Source organism: Propithecus coquereli, unplaced genomic scaffold (genome assembly GCF_000956105.1).
Source record: "Propithecus coquereli isolate 6110/MARCELLA unplaced genomic scaffold, Pcoq_1.0 Scaffold501, whole genome shotgun sequence".
NCBI classification, from domain to species: domain Eukaryota; kingdom Metazoa; phylum Chordata; class Mammalia; order Primates; family Indriidae; genus Propithecus; species Propithecus coquereli.
Genome location: NW_012150853.1, coordinates 1,143,653 through 1,161,839, shown reverse-complemented (window position 1 = coordinate 1,161,839; position 18,187 = coordinate 1,143,653). Strand labels below are relative to the sequence as shown.

At 52.9% G+C, this 18,187-nt stretch overlaps 2 protein-coding genes across 2 annotated transcripts in view; one reads left to right on the top strand and one right to left on the bottom strand.

Moving 5' to 3' along the window:
* TBCD (tubulin folding cofactor D) overlaps positions 1-18,187 on the bottom strand; it is a 133,380-nt gene that overhangs the window by 74,973 nt on the left and 40,220 nt on the right. Inside the window, exon 13 of the mRNA XM_012656443.1 lies at positions 17,495-17,589. Within this exon, the coding sequence (XP_012511897.1) occupies positions 17,495-17,589 (95 nt within the window). The remainder of the gene's footprint in view (positions 1-17,494; positions 17,590-18,187) is intronic.
* Positions 11,584-13,901, top strand: ZNF750 (zinc finger protein 750). Its single transcript, XM_012656441.1, has 2 exons — positions 11,584-13,028; positions 13,169-13,901. The coding sequence occupies exons 1-2, from the start codon at positions 11,584-11,586 to the stop codon at positions 13,899-13,901; spliced, it is 2,178 nt and encodes a 725-aa protein (XP_012511895.1).

Sequence of the window (18,187 nt, the reverse complement as noted above, 5' to 3'; positions counted from 1 at the left end):
GGATCCTCCTGCCTCAGCCTCCTGAGAAGCTGGGACTACAGGCACACGCCACCATGCCCGGCTGATTTTCTATTTTTTGTAGAGATGGGCTCTTGCTCTTGCTCAGGCTGGTCTCAGACTCGGCCTCAAGTGATCCTCCCGCCTCAAACTCCCAAAGTGCTGGGATCATAGGTGTGAGCCATGCCTGGACTATCTTAAAATTTCCACTGGGATTTCTTCTCTGACTTGGGTTATTTAGAAATCAATGTTTTCCAACTACAAATTCACACCTTATCTTTATCTTTCTGTATCTAATTTTTAGTTCCATTGCTTCGTTATCAGAGAATACAGTCTATATGATACTCCTGAGTCTCTGAAGTTTCTCAAGGCGTGTTTTATGGCACAATATTTATAAATGTTCCTTATGAAGTGCAGGGCTCCACATGAATCAAGGAGTCAAGCCTGTCATGTCTACTGCTCAAGTGTTACACATGCACACGACATGGAACAATGTGAGCGCACACACGCACATCTACACCATGTATTTCGTTCTCTAGCTGACTATCAATAATTGAGAGGGGTGTTCTGAGCTCTCAGGAGGACGCCAGGTGCGTCCATCTATCTCTGTAGCACTACTGGGTTTTGCTCTAAATGGTCTTAAGCAGTAATTTAGGCAGCTGTGTCAGTCCGGGGTCACCACAAGCGCCCCACCCAGTGGCCGGGCTGAGCTCATCTCCACTGCAGGGGTGTGGCTGGCCGGTGGTGGCAGCCCGGCACCCACACACGGCCCGGGCAGCACAGCGACCAGGCTCTGCCTCACAAGCAAGGCTGCGGCTCTGTGTCTCCAAATTGTGCATGGCCCTTTCCCAGAACCACCGAGGAAGGGGGTCCGGGCAGGAGGTCCCCGGCTGGCTAGGATGACACAACACAAAGCCCCCACAGCACCATGGTGGCACCAGCGAGAGGGACCTCCCAGCTCCAGGGGCAGCCCCTCCCTCTCTCTGGACAACGGCAGCCCCTGCCTCTGGGGTCACCGTGAGGAGTCACCATGTGTCCTGGCGCCTGGAACAAAGCCCGGCACAGAGTCCAACATTCCGTGACAAGCATTCTTACTTTCAGAACTTGAAGTGAACTTGAGCTAACAGAACCTAAAAAGACTATCAAAAGAACAAGTTTAGAAGGTGAGAGATAAGAAAGGAGGAATGAAAACCACAGCAAAAGGAAGGAATAGGAAAGATCTGAAAAAGAACCAAAACCAGTGCCTGGCAATGAATACTGAAAAGGACGGAAATCTGATGGGCCCCAGACACAGCAGGGAGAACAGAAGAGCCACCAGGAGTCAAAGCAGAGAGCGGGAAGGGGCTGAGGCACAGCTCAGCCAGTTCCAGAACCTTCCGTCCGCTCATGTCTGTTTTTACTATTATGTTTTCACTGATGTTATCTGTAGCATGAGGAGGGGGAAAGGAACTCTGAGTGTTAATTTTTAAATTTTTTGTCCTTGTTTAAGTAAATGACTTCTACACTCGGCTGCAGACACAGAGACGTACACGTAAAAGCATCTTTCAAATAACAGACTCGCGGTGAGGGGCGGGGTCACAGGAGCTGCCCCTGGAAGGCTGTGCGGAGTCTGAATCAGGACCGGCAACAACCCTGGAACTGGAGATGTTACTGTCGGGTGGGAGAGCCAAAGACGTGAAGAAAACTGTGGGAACCCTTGGACTTGGCCCGAGTTCACAAACCTGAACTGAGTTTCCCAATGGAAGACAAAACAAGCCATTGCTCACGGTTTCAAGTTTCCCTGTAGACACAGGCTGCAGCCCTCCACGCCAGCCGGGGGCAGCTCGGGACCCTGTTTAAACGGGCCGACAAAAAGCCGCTGACCCCTTGTTCCAAGAGGAGCCCCACTTCCACAGCCTCAGCTCTGCTCTTCTTTGCACGTCTCCCGGGCGAAGCTGTCAGGAAGGAGGAGCCAGGGGACCGAGTGGGACACAAAAGCTGCCTACGGGCACACACCCAGAAACCACCACCCTCCCGCCAGGGCACCTCCCAGGGCACCGTCCTGTCCTGCGGGCCCTGCTCCCGCTTGCAGCCCCACCTCCCCTTCACCAGACTCCGGGCGGCCAGAGGGGGCCTTGGCAGGAAACTGGGGCAAGAGAGAGGGCCATCTGCTCCACGCTCACTCCTCAAAAACAATAAATTAGCTCTAGTTCCATAAAAATGCAAATAGTGGCATTATTGGAATAATAGACAAATGAAATTTCAAGTAATAGCACCACACATCTCAGCCTTCAAATTACCAACAAAGTCCTCCACTCACCCATGAAAGGAAAATAAACGTCCAGCAGGAAAACTCTCCCCAAACTTCCTCACGCGCCTGTGACCAATCTCGCTACGGTGGCCAGACTGACTCTACTCCCACATCGTGTTACCAGACCGTGTGACACAACGAACGAAAGCCTGCTAGTATTCCCAGGTGCTTTCAAATGAGAAACCAAACTCGCCCTCACCCATGGGACGGAAGGTGGCTGGCTGGGTGGGCTGGGCGGCGCCAGGGTCGCTGGGTTAGGGAGGCCAGGGCAAGGAGAGGGCCGCAGGCCGCTGCACTAGGCCTCAGACCAAGGATCCTTTGTCAGACCCGCGCCCTGTCCAGCTGGAGCGACCTCCTGAGACCGTGGCTTGCAGAGGCTCTAGGCCCACACTGGCTAGGACATCCGGGCACTCGAGGGCAGGGCCTAGGACCCAAAACCAGCTAAGAGGCTGGGAGGTACCATCTCAGTCTGGGAATGTCTCTGGGCCCACTGGGGCTTCCAGCAGGAACAAGCAAACTCAGAGGCTGCAGCAGACTTTGGACTCGGGGGAGGGAGAACAGGAGGAGGGAAGCGGCAGCCCGAGGGGATGAGGGCAGGAGTGCCGGGCAGGCACGGAGGGCCACCAGGACTGGAGACACCTGGGGAAAACACACATCTCCCTGCAGTCTCTCACTATGGAACTCCAAACGGAAACAAATGACAACCAAGAAACCCTAAGGAACAGGCTTCCCAGTGGGAAGGGGAAGCATCGGGGTGGGCTGGGGGCTGTGGGGCTCCTCCTTCTCCGGGAGGGACCACAGCTGCCAACCCCCAGGAATGGGTCAGGAAGGGAAGCCGGGGCCAGCCCAGCACCCTCATCCCAGAGTCCCATGTGCAGTGAGATCCCCCCATAGCATGGCCCGGGTAGGGAGGTCGGGCCCCTCCCTGGAGAACTGGGCGCACTTCCTCTGACAAGGACAGCCAGGTGAGGAAGCCGAATCCGGCCTCGGACCTCCCTGCGGAGTTCTCATTGCCTTTCCTCCAAATGCAGCTCCCCAGATGGAACACAAAAAATTAAAAGTAATCTTGCATTTACTTACAATAAGGTAAAAAACTGTGACCCCCTTTCTTCATCAAAGATGTTCTCTGAAAAGATGCATATCACCCACTGTCCCACCACCAGGGGACCTCCTGCGAATTCCAGTCCCCAGGGAGGGCAGGTAACTGCCCCAAGTCACAGAGGGCACAAAGGCTTGGAGGAGGAGGAGGAGGAGGAGGAGGAAGCGGCAGCGCTGGCGGCTGCGGCAAGGGTGCCGAGGAAAACGCGGGAGGGGCTGAGCGCAGCCTCCTGCCTGGCCTCTGCACACTCTGCAGACAGAATCCATCCTAGAGCATCCATCCTCCGCCTCCCGCAGCAGAGCTGGGCCACGCCAGGAAAGAAGACGACACTCAGCTCAATCGCAGAGGGCTCCCAGCCCACGTGCCTGGGGAGGAAGGCCTGGGCGGGCTGGTGGCACCACTCCCAGCAGCACCCATGCCATGAGCACCACGGCTGCGCCCCGGAGAGCAGGGCTGCCCGGGCGCCTCCAGGCCCACCCCATCAGGGGCACCCCGCAGGGAGGCATTTCCTCCACCTCCAGGGTGACTCTCCGCTGGGCCCCTCCCAGTCGCTCAGCCTCTCTGTGCCGTGCTCTGCAAACCACACGCAGGCCCAGCGGCTACCCCCACTACACACGCGCCCTAGGATTTGACCTTGGTCAAAAACTTAATCACAAGACTTCTGGGTCATGGGAAAAGGACTTTTTTCCTTTTTAAGGTATAAGCTACAAGGTCAAAGAGGACGTGAAAGGCAGCCACTGGCGCACTTCGGAGGCCTGAGGCACAAGGACCAGCACTCAGTGCCTCGGATGCGAGGAGCCCCCGCCCCCCAAACAACGCAACAGAATCCCTAAAAGGCTCAAGACCGCTGGCCCTGAGAGTTGTGAGGGTGGCCCTAAAACAGGCAGCACTGAGGCAGCACCTCCTATGTCCTGTGCCGGCCAACAGCCTCCCCAGCCCTGAAAGGGACAGAAGGCCCTGGAAGGCGGACAGGCCATGCTGAAAACACAGGGAGAGCCCGACCCAGGCCCACGCCCTGCAGCCCCAGCTACTCTGGAGGCTGAGGCAGGAGGATCACTTGAGCCCAACCTTGGGGACACAATGAGCTTCCAGCTCTTGGAAACAAACAAACAAAAAAAAACACAGGCAGAACACAACCCCCCCACACCCCACCAAAAAATAAAACTATCACTAAAATCCTCAGAGAGACAAGAAAAGTGATCACAACTACTACATAAGAATAAGATACTAAAAAAGGAAAAGGCCAGGTGCAGTGGCTCACGCCTGTTATCCCAGCACTTTGGGAGGCCGAGGCAGGAGGATCACTTGAGGCCAGGAGTTCAAGACCAGCCTGAGCCAACACAGCAAGGTTCCATCTCTACAAAATAACAAAAACATTAACCGAATGTGGTGGCACACACCTGTAGTCCCAGGTACTCAGGAGCCTGAGGTGGGAGGATCACATGGGCCCAGGAGTTGGAGGTTGCAGTGAGCTGTGATCACGCCACTGCACTCCAGCCTGGGAGACAGGGCGAGACCGTGTCTCTATTAACAACGACAAAAAAAGATTTTAATAAAGTATATGGATACCTAATTTGGACAAAAGAAACCATAAAAAAAATTTTTAAGGAATTAAATATAAAGGTAAAAGCCAAGTAAAATCTTAAGTTTTAAGAAAAAAAAAAAAAAAGAAACACAACATGTCTGTCCTGGCAGGCCTGCCCCTGTGCCACCGCGCTGCAGCCTCTGCCCAGCAGCCTCAGGTGCCACCAGCTGGTACCGCCTCCTTCCCCCGTCCCCAAACCGATCCCACGTTACAGCCCTCACCACAGCTGGGGTGGCAGCCTGGGACTAAGCGAGCGGCTGTGGGGAGATAAAACCTGGCCCCAAAGTTGAGTGTCTCAGTCACTTTTTTAAAAGGGGTGTGAGAGTGTGCAGGCGCGTGAGGCTGTGCAGCGCAGCCTGTGTGGTGCCTGGTCCCGGGCAAGCTCCAGCAGGCCCCTGTGACACAGCGGCTGAGGTCAGCTCCCTGCCTGCCGGCTGGGCTCCCAAAAAGGCACCCACAAAGATTCTCGGGAGCACGGGGAAGGGTGACAGGCACACAGACCACCAAGGGCCTCCCCGGACGCTCTGCGGCAAGGATACCACCGACCCTGCCCCTCCCATGGCCCGTGTATTTAAGAATGAATCCCAGTGTTTAGCCGCTGCTGCTGTGGACATACGCTCGCGTTTCTGAAGGAAAGTATCACACATGATGTCTTTATTACAACAGCAAACACGTATCAGAGCGCAGCCCACACCACGGTAATCTGTACTCTACCCAGGAACACCTAAGACGCCTCGGACCCAGAGCGGTCTGGGCAGCACCAGCACGGCACAGCCCAAAGCAGGGGCTTCCCAAGGCAGCGGGCGGCGCCTGCTCGCCGGGTGCAGTGCAGCAGAGCAGCTCGGTGGGAGCAAACACATGAATCGTAGCTGCGGGCAGGAAGAATATCAGGTGCATCTCTACGCCCCGAGGGCTCAACTCCTACACTTAAATCCCTCCCACTGGGACAGCCGGCTCCAGTTTCACCGAGCAGGCGTGCGAACAGGTCCTGCTTCCCGCATGTTAGCCACAGCCCCAGCACCTAGACGGCCACATCCCCACGCTGCCCGCCTCTGGTGAGTGCCATTTCTTTTCAAATTCAAGTTTTCTTTCAAAACTGCTCTCAGATGTATCTTAGAATATCTGGCTGGATGAACTACCTGTCCGGTGTCTCTCGGACTTGCTCCCTGCTCTGAGGCTTGCTCAGGACCCGGCAGGTGCACTGCTGGGACGCAGGTCACGATGACAAAACTCCTAGTAAGGCTGACACTATTCTAAGACTACGAACAAGTTTATTTGGAAATCAGTTCCTCATTTCTGCTATAAAATTCGCAAGAGTTAAACTAAAACACAAATTTATATTATGGCTTAATTGTTCCTTACCTTAAAAATAAACAATACATCTCAATATAAAAGAGGTAAGGATCATATATATATGTACATATATATCAGACAGGCGATTTTAATTTCTAGATTTTTTTAAACTTTAGAAGTTTAAGATAAGTACTATTTTAACATTAGCTTACAAAAACAAAACTTTGAAGAGGTTAAGTTTTTGTTTGGTTGTTAAGATTTTATATATGTACACACGTGGGGGGGGGGGGCTGGTCCTTATATGAAATTCGCATAAATCAGACTTGTATGAGAAGAATTATTGACGAAATCACTGGCCAAATCTGACGAAAGTCAGACTTCATTTAAGCAAAACCTATCTACTCTGTTACCGTAATTTTTATTTCTCATTAACAAAGGCCTTCCAGTGTTTCAGACTGGCTTTTTAAAGATAAACGGGGCAGGCAGGTTCAGCTTCGGTCGGTTGATACGGCGTCCAGCATTTCGAGCTGTGTGGGTTCACCATTGAGAGCTTGTGCCCGTGACTCAGGACCCCCTGCTGAAACGAGGAAGAGCCTCTGGCTGTTTTTCTGGATCCATTTCTCCAAATTATATTCCAGAAAGCTGTCTTTCTCCCTAGGTCATGGTTGTCCTGAAGTTTATCCTTCATTTTAAAGAACCAAAAGGCTGGGAGGGAGTGGCGGTCAATCACTGGAAAAGCTCAATTGCAGAAAAACTCACAAATCTCGTTCTTGCGACACCCCAGTGGGTAGGTGACAATGGCGTGTCCTTGAGTTATGCAATAACGCCACATCACAATATTGTAATTATAGCAAGCCCTTCAGAACGTTCTCCCCGGCGAGCTTCCCTGCCAGACAGCTGGACACCAACAGGAACGTTGCGGCATTACTCCAGCTCACAGGCTAATGCACATGACAGGCATAGCTGCCCAGCCTGTCACAGAAACGTCCTATAAAGTTAGGCTGTAATTACCTCCATTGTGCCCTATCAAAGTTCTTTAAAAAAAAAAAAAAAAGAAAGAAAGCTCTTTCTCCTGTCTGTATTTGAAAGTCCAAACTCCTTAGAGACGTCTTGGACGTGCCAGCCACTCACTAGTATCCCAGCAACTGGCAGCTACATAGCTGTTCACACTTAGGGACCTGTCGAAAGACAGTACCCTGGCAATTTCGTGCTTTGAAAACAAGACAAACAAAAACCCTGTGGCCAACCGAAACCACAGGCTGTTCAAAGCACTGTGTGGGCAGTTATGCCCAGATGGGTGCACAGGGAACAGGAAGAGGAACACGCTCTCGGCTCCGACACTTTCCAGGGGCAAAGTAAATCCACTGAACACAGGCGTTTACAATACTCAGAAAGGCACAAAGGGGCATCTGTGAACACCGTGGGGAAACCCTGGTGAAAGCTCATGCTGGATGGACCCTGTGCATGTTTTCAAGGCACTGCATCCCCACTGCTCTTATGCTCTGCAGTGTAGACACTGTCTCCACTGGCAGATTGGTGTGAAATGATTTGGGGAGGGAGGCCGTCACACGGGGCAGGGCAAGGAGGCATCTTGGGGTACAGAGCACACACGAACCTGCCCCTCTCGGGGGCAGGCAGAGAAGGGAACCCTGGCAGCATTTCAGCAACAGCCACCTGGGCCCAGACTGGAGCCGGGTGGAGATGTCCGCGCTCCTCGCGCTTCCAGCCAAGCCAGCACGGCAACCGGGAGGCGGGGGGAAGCCTCCCTCAGGGTCGAGCTCGTGTCTTCATTTTAAACATGTGAATACCACGGTTCCCAAACTTTGCGGGGTGGGGGGGGAGAGCATGCCCCCAGCGGCTCAACAGTCAGCTCTCCAGCTACTGACTGGACAGAAATGTGCCTCCCCCAGGAAAGGAACACATCACCTGTCTTGCCACCCCTAGAAAAACTTTACCTCTGAATGCAAATCCAAACTTACTGTAAACACTTAAAGTTCTGGATTATACTGTTTTGGCAATACTACACTCTTTCTGGAACCTTTAGCATTGACAGCTGCCAGGACAGCTGGACAGAGACGAAGCCCAGCAGGAATAAGCTGACCAGACGGAGACGAGCCAGACCTCTGTGTCACAGACAGGTGTGACTGGCTGGCCCCGGCGGTCAGTTTAGTCTCTTCACCCTCACAAACCTCACGCAGGCAGGAGACAGAGCTCTCGCTGACGTCACCCCCAAAAGCTTACAGAAGCCTCGGTTCTATCCCGCTTACCCCGACGCTACGGCAGTTTTATAGATCAAGCGAACTGCACGTCCCACATCTGAAACAGCCCTGCTCTCTGTTTCATCAGCGAGTTGTGCAATCCTGAGCAGTCGGTTTATCCGAGGTTACCAAAACTGCTGCCCCAAGACTCCGTTTTTAAGCAAATCCCCTTCGGGTGATCAAACCCTAAAACACTGTCCCTGTGAAGGAGACGCGGGGGGCACCTCCTCCCCAGCCCTGTCTGCCGCCCCGTGAGCTGAGTGACCAAGGACAAAAATGGCAGAGCTCAAAACCTCAAAGACAACAATATTTGACCGGAAAGAACATATTAACATAAAAGCAATTATTCCCCAAACCATTCTCTGCGGTGATAGTCGGTCAACTTTTATAAAACTTGCCTCCTTTGAGACTTTTGGGAAAGCTTAACCAATATGGGTTACTTATTTTTTTGCCTGAAAGTGTCAGCAATAGGAAATAATGCTGCTTCTAAAACTGAAGGCTTCACTTTCTTAAACCCTGAGGGAATCTTTTGTTCCTTCCAGCTCTCGTGTTGTAGAGGTGGGGGTGGCGTGTGTGCGTCCCCGCCTGGTATCGCTGGGACGCGGCTCTCACTTGATAAACGTTTTGCAGCTGTCATCATTTTGATCGTGATGCTTCCAGCTAGTGGTGGAATCATCGGTTTTCAGATCTCTGCCGTGACATATCCTACACACCCCTGGGAACCTGCCTCACAGAGGTTCCCACGCCTCCGGGGCCGGGAGCAGGGCGAGGCGAGCCCGCACAGGCCCACTGACTTACCCGGCTGGCCCCGCATTCAGCTGGGATCAGGCCCCGCTCCTTCCTCCGGCTCCTGAAGGGAGGCCGGGCTGCTGTGCCCCCTCCACCCAGGGCAGACCTGCCCCCAGGTGCGGCCCGAGCCACGAAGAATTTTCCCCACTTTTTCTTTTAATAAGGGGAGGAGTGGAAAGGCAACGCTATTGCTGCCCGTTTAGGCTGCTTGGCTCTGACCCGGCGCCTTGCAGCCTCGGCACACGGTGCGGGTGCCGCTGGGCACGGGTTCTGGTCCCAGGGTGTCACCGGCCCCGACCCACCGGCTGGAACTCTGTCCACCTGACACCCTCCCAGGCTATGGGGCAACCAAACATCTTACTTCTCACCCAAAACGCAGGCCCCACCCTCACTGCCACGCAGGAGCTCCGTCCACAGCACAGCCCTCCTCTCCACCCAAACCACTGCTTAGTAAGTACATGCCCTAAAGAACTTAAAATGCGTTAACAGAAGCAGCTGGTGGTGGGGAGAGTACGGTGCTTTGTGCTTTTAAGAAATATGAATAAATGAGTGGAGAAACCAGTTTGCTGGGAAATAAGCAGGCAGCTTTCTTAGAATTTAAGGCATCCATGTGAAAATCAAGGCCCCATTCCTGCAGCTGCTTCGCGTGACCTCATCTGGGTAGGGTGTGTGGGAGGGACGGAGACGTGGGTGAGAATGACGTTTTATTTTGTGACAACAGACCTCTCAGATTTCCCATCCACATTTTGTTTAAAAAGCTGCTCAGTGGACTGTTTTAACCACCCAGCGTCCAGAAGGTGATGCTTCGTATGTGAAGTCTCAAAGAGACGCAGGACCGAGCATATCTGCTCATGCCTCAGAACAAAACCAGCTGAAACAGTTTTTCTTAAATCATTTAAATTTAATTTTTAAACTATTAAAAATATTTGGAAGCTAAATACCTTTTCCTTTTTACATTTTTTACACGAATTAAAGTGCCCAGCCTTGATCCACGGCACCGAGGCCCAGCCCCTTGCCCGCACGCCCTCGCCTGGGCGCTGTCGGGAGCCTACAGACCCGGGCCCTGGTCCCCAGTGCTAGGTCAGGAGCTGAGCGAGCACCCAGGTATGTGCACAGCGGCCTCGAAAGGAAACCTGGAGCTGGGGAGGGGAGAGGGACACCTTCTGAGGTTGTCCGGACAGCCAGGCCAGACACATTCGCAGGCCCTGGCAGGTTGCAGCACCAGTGGGCGTGGCCAGAGCCTGGGCCCACTTCCTGACAGCGCTCTCCCACGACCCAACCACCTCCGTGACGGGGACCAAACGCTGCTCTCCCTGGACGGCGGAGCTGCGAAGCTTTGGTTTTGCCTTTGCAGGCGCGGCCAAGCTTCCTGGACAGCAGGGCTGGGTCAACACGGGAGCTCACCCACATCAGCAAGTGGTGCAGAGCATGGGAACACACAGTCACTCCGGGACTTCAAACCATCTGTGTTAACACACCGGACTTACATTCGTCCCTTGAGAAACATAAACGCTACTTAACGGTAAAGTTGACTTTTCACTGGTGGCTCTGGAAGGAGTCAGGGTAGAGCTGCATGTTTCAAGTGAAACACCCAATCGCGGAATACACCAACGTGGTTAAAGTGGGCAGAACTGCCACAAAGCATTTAACTGAAGGGCACTGCTCCGAGTGTGTGAGCTCACGGTGGTGATGGCCGTGCAGGTTGCGCTGGGAACAGTGCCGGGGGAAGCAGAGTCGGGGCTTGGCCTCTCAACCCCGGGGGGCACTCTTGAGGAAAGGTGCAGATCTCAGGGCCAAAGCTCCCCAGACTCAGTGAACAACAGGTAGTCCCAGAACTGACACGCAGCACTCCACACACCACGCTCCTCTTGGCCCAAGGCAACTCTCTCAGGTCAGGTTCAGGAAAACAGAAACTCGTGGGGAAGCCTGCAGCCGGGCTACCCGAGAACAGAGCTGCGTCCCTGCGTCCTGGCAGGAGCAGGGAGGTGGGGCCGCGAGTGCGCCACGTGCCGCGTCTCTGCAGTGATGTGAGCGAGGTCAGGCCAGCTTTTCTCGAACCCACTAACCCGTCATTTGTCCACAGCGCAGCTCCGGCCACCCGACGCATGAGACTTTCCTCGGTAGACCCTGGGCAAGTGGAGCCAACGCCAGATAAAGTGCTTAGAAAGGAAAGGAAACGTCAGGCTTTAAAAACAACCACGTCTGAGTTACACAGGAGTCAGCAGTGATCACGCCACGCAGAAGGCCAGAGTCCGAAACACAGAGAGGTGCCATGAGTCTTCTCAAGGAGCGAAAGCCAAAAAAGCCACATTACATCCCAAGGCCTCCAGGAAAGCCCTTCAAGTACAAATGTTTCCAGTGTCCCTTCACTTGCAATGAGAAGTCACATCTCTTCAATCACATGAAGTACGGCCTCTGCAAAAACTCCATCACACTAGTGTCAGAGCAAGACCGAGTTCCCAAGTGCCCTAAAGCTAACTCAACAGACCCCAAGCAAACCACCCTGCCAAGCCCCACGGCTCAGCCGGCCGCCTCCAAGTCTGTCACAAACGGACTCTCCGGCTTTGACTCAAAGCTCCAGCGCAGCTTCGCCAAGGAAGACGTCAAGGAAAACCTGGAGCTGCAAGCTCGGGGGCCCCATAGGTGCCCGGGACAGAAGCCAGTGCTCCGTAAGGACACGGCGCCCCCGAGCCCAGCTCCAGAAGCCTCCCCCGGCACCCAGCCTGCCCTGGATGGCGTGGTTCGCCCGTCGGCATTTGTTCCAGTTGGGGAGCACAGACTCAAGGGGCCAGAAAATGCCGAGGGACCAGAACTGCTGGCATTAACCAGCCCCACGGCCAAGGCCACGGCCTTCCACGCCAAGTCTGCGTTCCACGCACCCAGCTACCCCTGGAAAGCTGGCTCACCCTTCCTCCCGCCAGAGTTTTCGCCTAAAATCTCATCAACAAAGGGGTTTGGGGCCCTTTCCCCTTATGTGCACCCCACGATCCCAGAGTACCCACCTCACTTCTACACAGAGCATGGGCTGGCCACCATCTACTCACCCTACCTGCTGGCTGGGAGCTCGCCCGAGTGTGACGCGCCCCTGCTGTCGCTCTACGGCACTCAAGACCAAAGACACTTCCTACCTCCCCCGGGGCCAACCCCTAAGCACCTGAACCCACCTCTGTCCACATACGACCACTACAGATTTTTTCAGCAGTATCACTCCAACCTGCCAATTCCTTATGGATTTTACAGGCCAGAGTCTGCGTTCTCCTCCTACAGTCTCAGACTCCCGCCCGCCACGGGCATCACACAAGATCAAAGCTCCCACCCACTTGATGAAACCCCCCCAGTCTACCCAGCCTCGGGTCCCTCCAAGTTAAACTCTTCGAACTCCCACAAAAAACACACTGAGTTTGAAAAAGGAAGTCCAGTCCCTGAGGCCAAAGACCCTGCCAAGGCCGGGCAGAAGGACACAGAGGGGGCCAAGATGAGCCCCCGCGCGGGCAGCGCGGCCACGGGCTCCCCCGGCAGGCCGAGCCCCACCAACTTCACACAGACAAGCCAGACGTGCGAGGGTCTGTGCGACCTCTCCAACAAGGCGGCCCCCAGCACCCTGGCGAGACCCCCCCAGCCCGAGCAAAGCCTCACAGCCTTCAAGCCTGTCAAGAGAAGCGTGGAATGCCCACATGCCGCCCAGGCTCCCCCGAACAGAGCGGAGTCTCCAAAAAGGTAAGAAATTTCATTTTTGAAACCTCCAAGGTAATGTTTTGGGCTGGGCTCAGTTAGCCACATTTGTACTTGCTCCAGCTGCTTTACATGGTCGCTTTGCTAAGCAAGTTCCTGCTAAGCTTTCTCTTGGCCTCTTCCAGCCTCGGCACTGTGGACGGAGAACCGCTCACTCAGACAGGCAGCACCAGTCTCCTCGCCGAGGCCCCACCTTCCAGCCCAGAGGACAGCTCCAGGACAAGCCCCCTCAACCTCTCCACGAAATCAGACACAAAGCTGGCAGCCGTGCAGGGACCTGTGTACGCAGGCAGCTCCCCGGTAGAAACCGCAGGCTTCCCAGAGCTGCAGGACCTGCCTCTCAACCTCTCGGTGCGGGACCCCTGCAATGCCCGGCCTGCGAGGTCTGCCTTCCCCAGTCGACCACGAGGTGCAGAACCGGCTGCAACTGCTGCTCTAAAGACTGAAACAGAAAATTCCGGAGATGGAAGCCACACTGAGACGAAGCAAGACAACCAGGACGCTGATGCAGCCCGGTCAACCAGCCCCAGCAGGAAGGCCCCGGATGCACGCGCAGTGGACAGCAGCGAGGAGCAGAAGCAGACAGCGGCCGTGGCCCTGTGCCAGCTGGCAGCCTACAGCCCAGGGAACGTCCGGGTGGGCGACGGGGAGCCCCCAGCACAGGAGGCCACTTGCTCGCAAGACTCGCCCACTCTCAGTTCCACGGAAAGTCAAGAGGCTCCATGTGACCTCAGACCCAAAGGACAAAAGAGGACAAGCCAAAGAGACACAGGAAAATCCCAGCAAGGAGCTAAGAGAGCGAAGCCGAATGACACCGCGCGAGTGCTCACTCTGCGAAGAAGAACCCGGGTGTCCTAAGTCCGAGCGCGCCTGCCCCAGCTGTGGCACTTGGTCGAGGGACCACCTCCCCCTCCTGCCTGGTCGGTCTCTGCAAACGCAGTTTCCTCAAACTACAGAAACAAGTTGCAATTCGGTTTTTGTAAATAGTAGACACGAATGTTAAAAGGTGCTTTTACTTTTGGTTGTACAAACATCTGTGACTCATGTACTCTAAGATCGATGAATTAAACTTTCGCTTTCATTTTTGTAAAATGTCAAATGACACGTGTGGAACCAGAAGGTGACTCTGAGGTGTAAGCCATCTTACGGGAGATCTTCCACAATACTTTTCTTACAAATATTTTAGCACTAGAACAAATTGTTTTAGTTGGTTTTCTATTAGATTTAGCTGTGTATTTTGAAATAAATAACGATTACTGAAAAAAATTAGGAAAAAACATTTTCAGTACTAGCATTAAAGACACTATGTAAAAGAATGTTGTGATTTGTTATGACTAAATAACACACAAACATCAAGAGGCTATTTATACAAATAATTTATTTCCATTAGGGAAAACGTGTTACCGGTGAAGGTATTTTCAATTGTTCTATCTGCTTATGATGTTACAGTGAATTTTCCGGCTTATTCAGTCTTGTTCTCCATTCCCTAAAATGATGTGTATGTTGCTAATTTTCCAACACTCATGTGAACCTTAAAGATACATAAAGTGAAGACAAAATAAATCCTGTGTTGTCGTTAAGAGTATTTTGCCATGATACTCGATGAAAAACCTTATAGCTGAGACAGCAGAGCAGGTGTGCACACGTGTGTTTGACCGTGTGAAGGTACGTAAGTGAGCACGTGTGGGAGTGTGTGTGCGTGTGTACATGCACGTGTGTGCCCATGTAGGTGTGCATGTGAGTACATGTGCGCACATGTGTGCATGTGTATAAACTGGGGGCCAAGTATGGTCCTGCTCCCCTCAGGCCTCAGCAACGCAGAGACTGTTTCCGGAGCCTCCACTCCCGAAGCTCTACCTGAGAAAGGGCTCTCTCCCCCACATCCCTTGTCACAGCAGCGCCTTCTCCCACTCTGAGAGTCAGGCCCTCACCCAACACGGGAAACCGCGCTGTGGGCGCGGAGGACAGGGAGCACTCCAGGGACTGGGTGAGAAACCCTTCCACGGTGCAGGTGGTTCTCGGTTCATCCCTTCACCGAGACTGCGGAGGCCCCAGCAAAGCTGCCCAAAGACAGAGCACACGGTGATCTGGAGCAAACCTGGAAAAGTTCAAACCACCAGCATAGCAAAAGCAAAATTCCTGCCATTCCCAACTACTTATTTATGTGAACAAGGCTTCTTTAGTACTTTGAGCTAAAAATAAAGATAAAAAATAGTATTGATGTAGAACTTTGCCTTATTCTGGGCAAAAGCATGACTCATCAAAAGCTAACTCAAACTATTAATAGAAATCCATCTTATTAAGAGCTGAATTTTAATAAAATGCTATTTTATGTTGTTTTGGTCAACTTTGTACTAAAAAAATTTTTTAAACTCAATTTAGAAAAACTTTTAAAAGTTTAGCAGTTTGGCCAGGCACGGTGGCTCACACCTGTAGTCTCAGGACTCTGGGAGGCTGAGGCAGGAGGGTCACTTGAGCCCAGGAGTGGAGGCTGCAGTGAGCTGTGATTGCACCACTGCACTCTGGTTAGGGCAACAGAGCGAGATTCTGTCTCAAAAAAAAGTTTAGCACCTTATGGCCACACAAACTGTAAAAGTTAAAGTTTCTAGTCACATACTTTCTCTTTGTTGCAGATACATGATAAGGAGATTGATAAAAGATTCTTAAGCACAGAAACACATTCCACGGAGAAAAAGTTCTCTGGGCAAAGCAAATGGAAATATGGCTCACAGAGAAAAAGGAAGGATGAAATTCCTGTGAAAGGAAAACCTGCCTACAAAATCTTTAGTGGATGATGATAAACACAATGTTATTCAGACACCTAGATTCCTTGGACATCTTTAGAAGAGCGACGCAGTAGTTTTATTTTAAAATGGCAGTGCTCAGGGTAGCCAACAGCAGGTTTGTAGCCGGTTAGATTTATACAGAACTGCAGATGCCAACTGGCAAGGGGGTGCAGACTCACCAGGATGGCTATCATTTAAAAAAACCCATAAAAACAAGTGTCGGTGAGGATGTGGGGAAACCGGAACCCTCGTGCACTGCTGGTGGGGATACAAAATGGTGCGATCATTTTAGAAAGTTTGGTGATTTCGTAAATAGTTAAACACAGAGTGACCACAGGACCCAGCAGTTCCACTCCTAGGGCTACCAAGAGAAACAAAAACGTATGTCCGCACAAAACGTGCACACAAATCTCCACAGCAGCATTATTCATATGGTCAAAAGGCAGAAAGAACCAAATGTCCGTCGACCGATGGACAGGACCAAGTGTGGTGCAGATTACGAGGGAAACCTGCTCAGCATCGGACGGGAAAGATGCTGACACAGCCACCACATGGAGGAGCATCGAAGCTCACGGAGCGGAAGAACTCAGACACGAAAGACCACATATTACAATTCCATTTACAGGAAATGTCTAGAAAAGACAAATCCGTGGAGACAGAAAGAGCGTTAGCAGGAGCCCGGGGCTGGACTGCTGCGCAGGAAGGGAGATCACCGCTCGTGAGTACAGGGTTTCTTTGGGGGCAATGAAAATGCTCTGAAATTAAATTATGGTGATGGCCATACAACTCTGCAAATATACTAAACCCACTTCCCTGTATGCTTTAAAGTGACCTTTATGGTATGTAAACTATATCTTAATAAAGCTGTTAAAAAAAATTAGCAGATTAAATAAAAACTGCAGGCTCTGCAAGATCTCTTCATGCATCACGACGCCAAGTGCAAAGCCATCACTTCAGGTACCGCCACAGCTCGGGCTGGTAAAAGGCACAGCCACACCACCTCGGACGTCCTGACTCAGGCAGACGTCCCCTCCCTGGGTGCGCAGCGTCCATGGTAACATTCCTGGGACGGAGCCCTCTCCATCCCTCGCAGACATCCCTTCCCCCCGCCCATGCCCGGGGCTGTCCCCCACCAGATAGGGCTGCACACGACAGCCCGGCCACTGGTCTGAGGCGGCACCCCGGCACCCACTGTGCTGTGCCCGTCCCCACCCGCTGCCGCCCACAGCAGAGCCTCCCTGGCCCTGCACCCCGACTCCACGCTGGCAGAAGCGTCACTCAGCGGAGCACTGTCCCTGCAGTGACGCAAGCGCTGCCAGCGACGCCCGGCTCCACAGCGCAAGTGCGGCACCGCTGCAGGTGCTCTTCACGGGCAACACCACCCTCGAGAATAAAAACTGGTTCCAGGGCTAAGAAAATCAGACATTACAATGGTTCAAGGCCTCTAAAACCAGGTATGCAGGGTATCTGTGGCATTAACAGGTTACAACGGGCAGAAAAGGCAATTAGGAAGTTATCAAGACTGATATGAGAAAACGGGTTGAGAGACACGGGTCGGATACACTCCTTCGTGCAAATGCTTAGTAAACGTTCAAGGCTGGGCCACACTGAGGAGGTGGGCTTGGACCCCAGCGTACACGGATTGACAGGGCTTCACCTACTTACCCTCTGCAAGTCGAGACGGAAGCAACAGGCCTCTCCTGCCCAGTTCCGCCAGCGCCAGACATCCGCCATGCCAGGCCTTATCCGTCTCCTGAAAACTGAGCACAACAAAGTCCCTGAGACAGACATCAGACCCAGAGTTCTGTCAGCTTTGGGGTCACAGCCCACGGTGTAGCAAGGAGTGCAGGCCGCAAGGCCACATTCTGCACGGCAAGCCTCACTAAACCCTGTTGGTAAATCCCAAAACATCAGCTGGAGGAAGAATGAAACACCCCCATTTAACATGAAGATAACTGCCGCGTTCATCTGCACCTCTCTTCAGATGTCCTGATGACGAGCTCAAGTTCTGAGTCAGCCCCAGACCCGAGCGCAGGGACGCTCCGCAGTCCGCATCACCCGGCTGCCAGCCCACCCCGTCTCCCCACCGTGGGGCTCCAGCTGCGAGGTCACGGAGCAGCACCCCCACTCCCGTTAGAAGTAATAATACACTTCAGAAAAGCCTAGGCCTAAAGACAGGACTTCTATCAAATTAAGATTATGTTAGAAAAAGGAGGAGGAAGACTTCGTTAAATTGATACCCCACTGCTTAATTCCGTGATCAAATTCAAGATAAAAACATTAGAATGAAGTGGTATTCAGACTTTCTTTGTACCGTATAAAATACGAACTTGCTTGTTAGAACAACTCAGCAACACA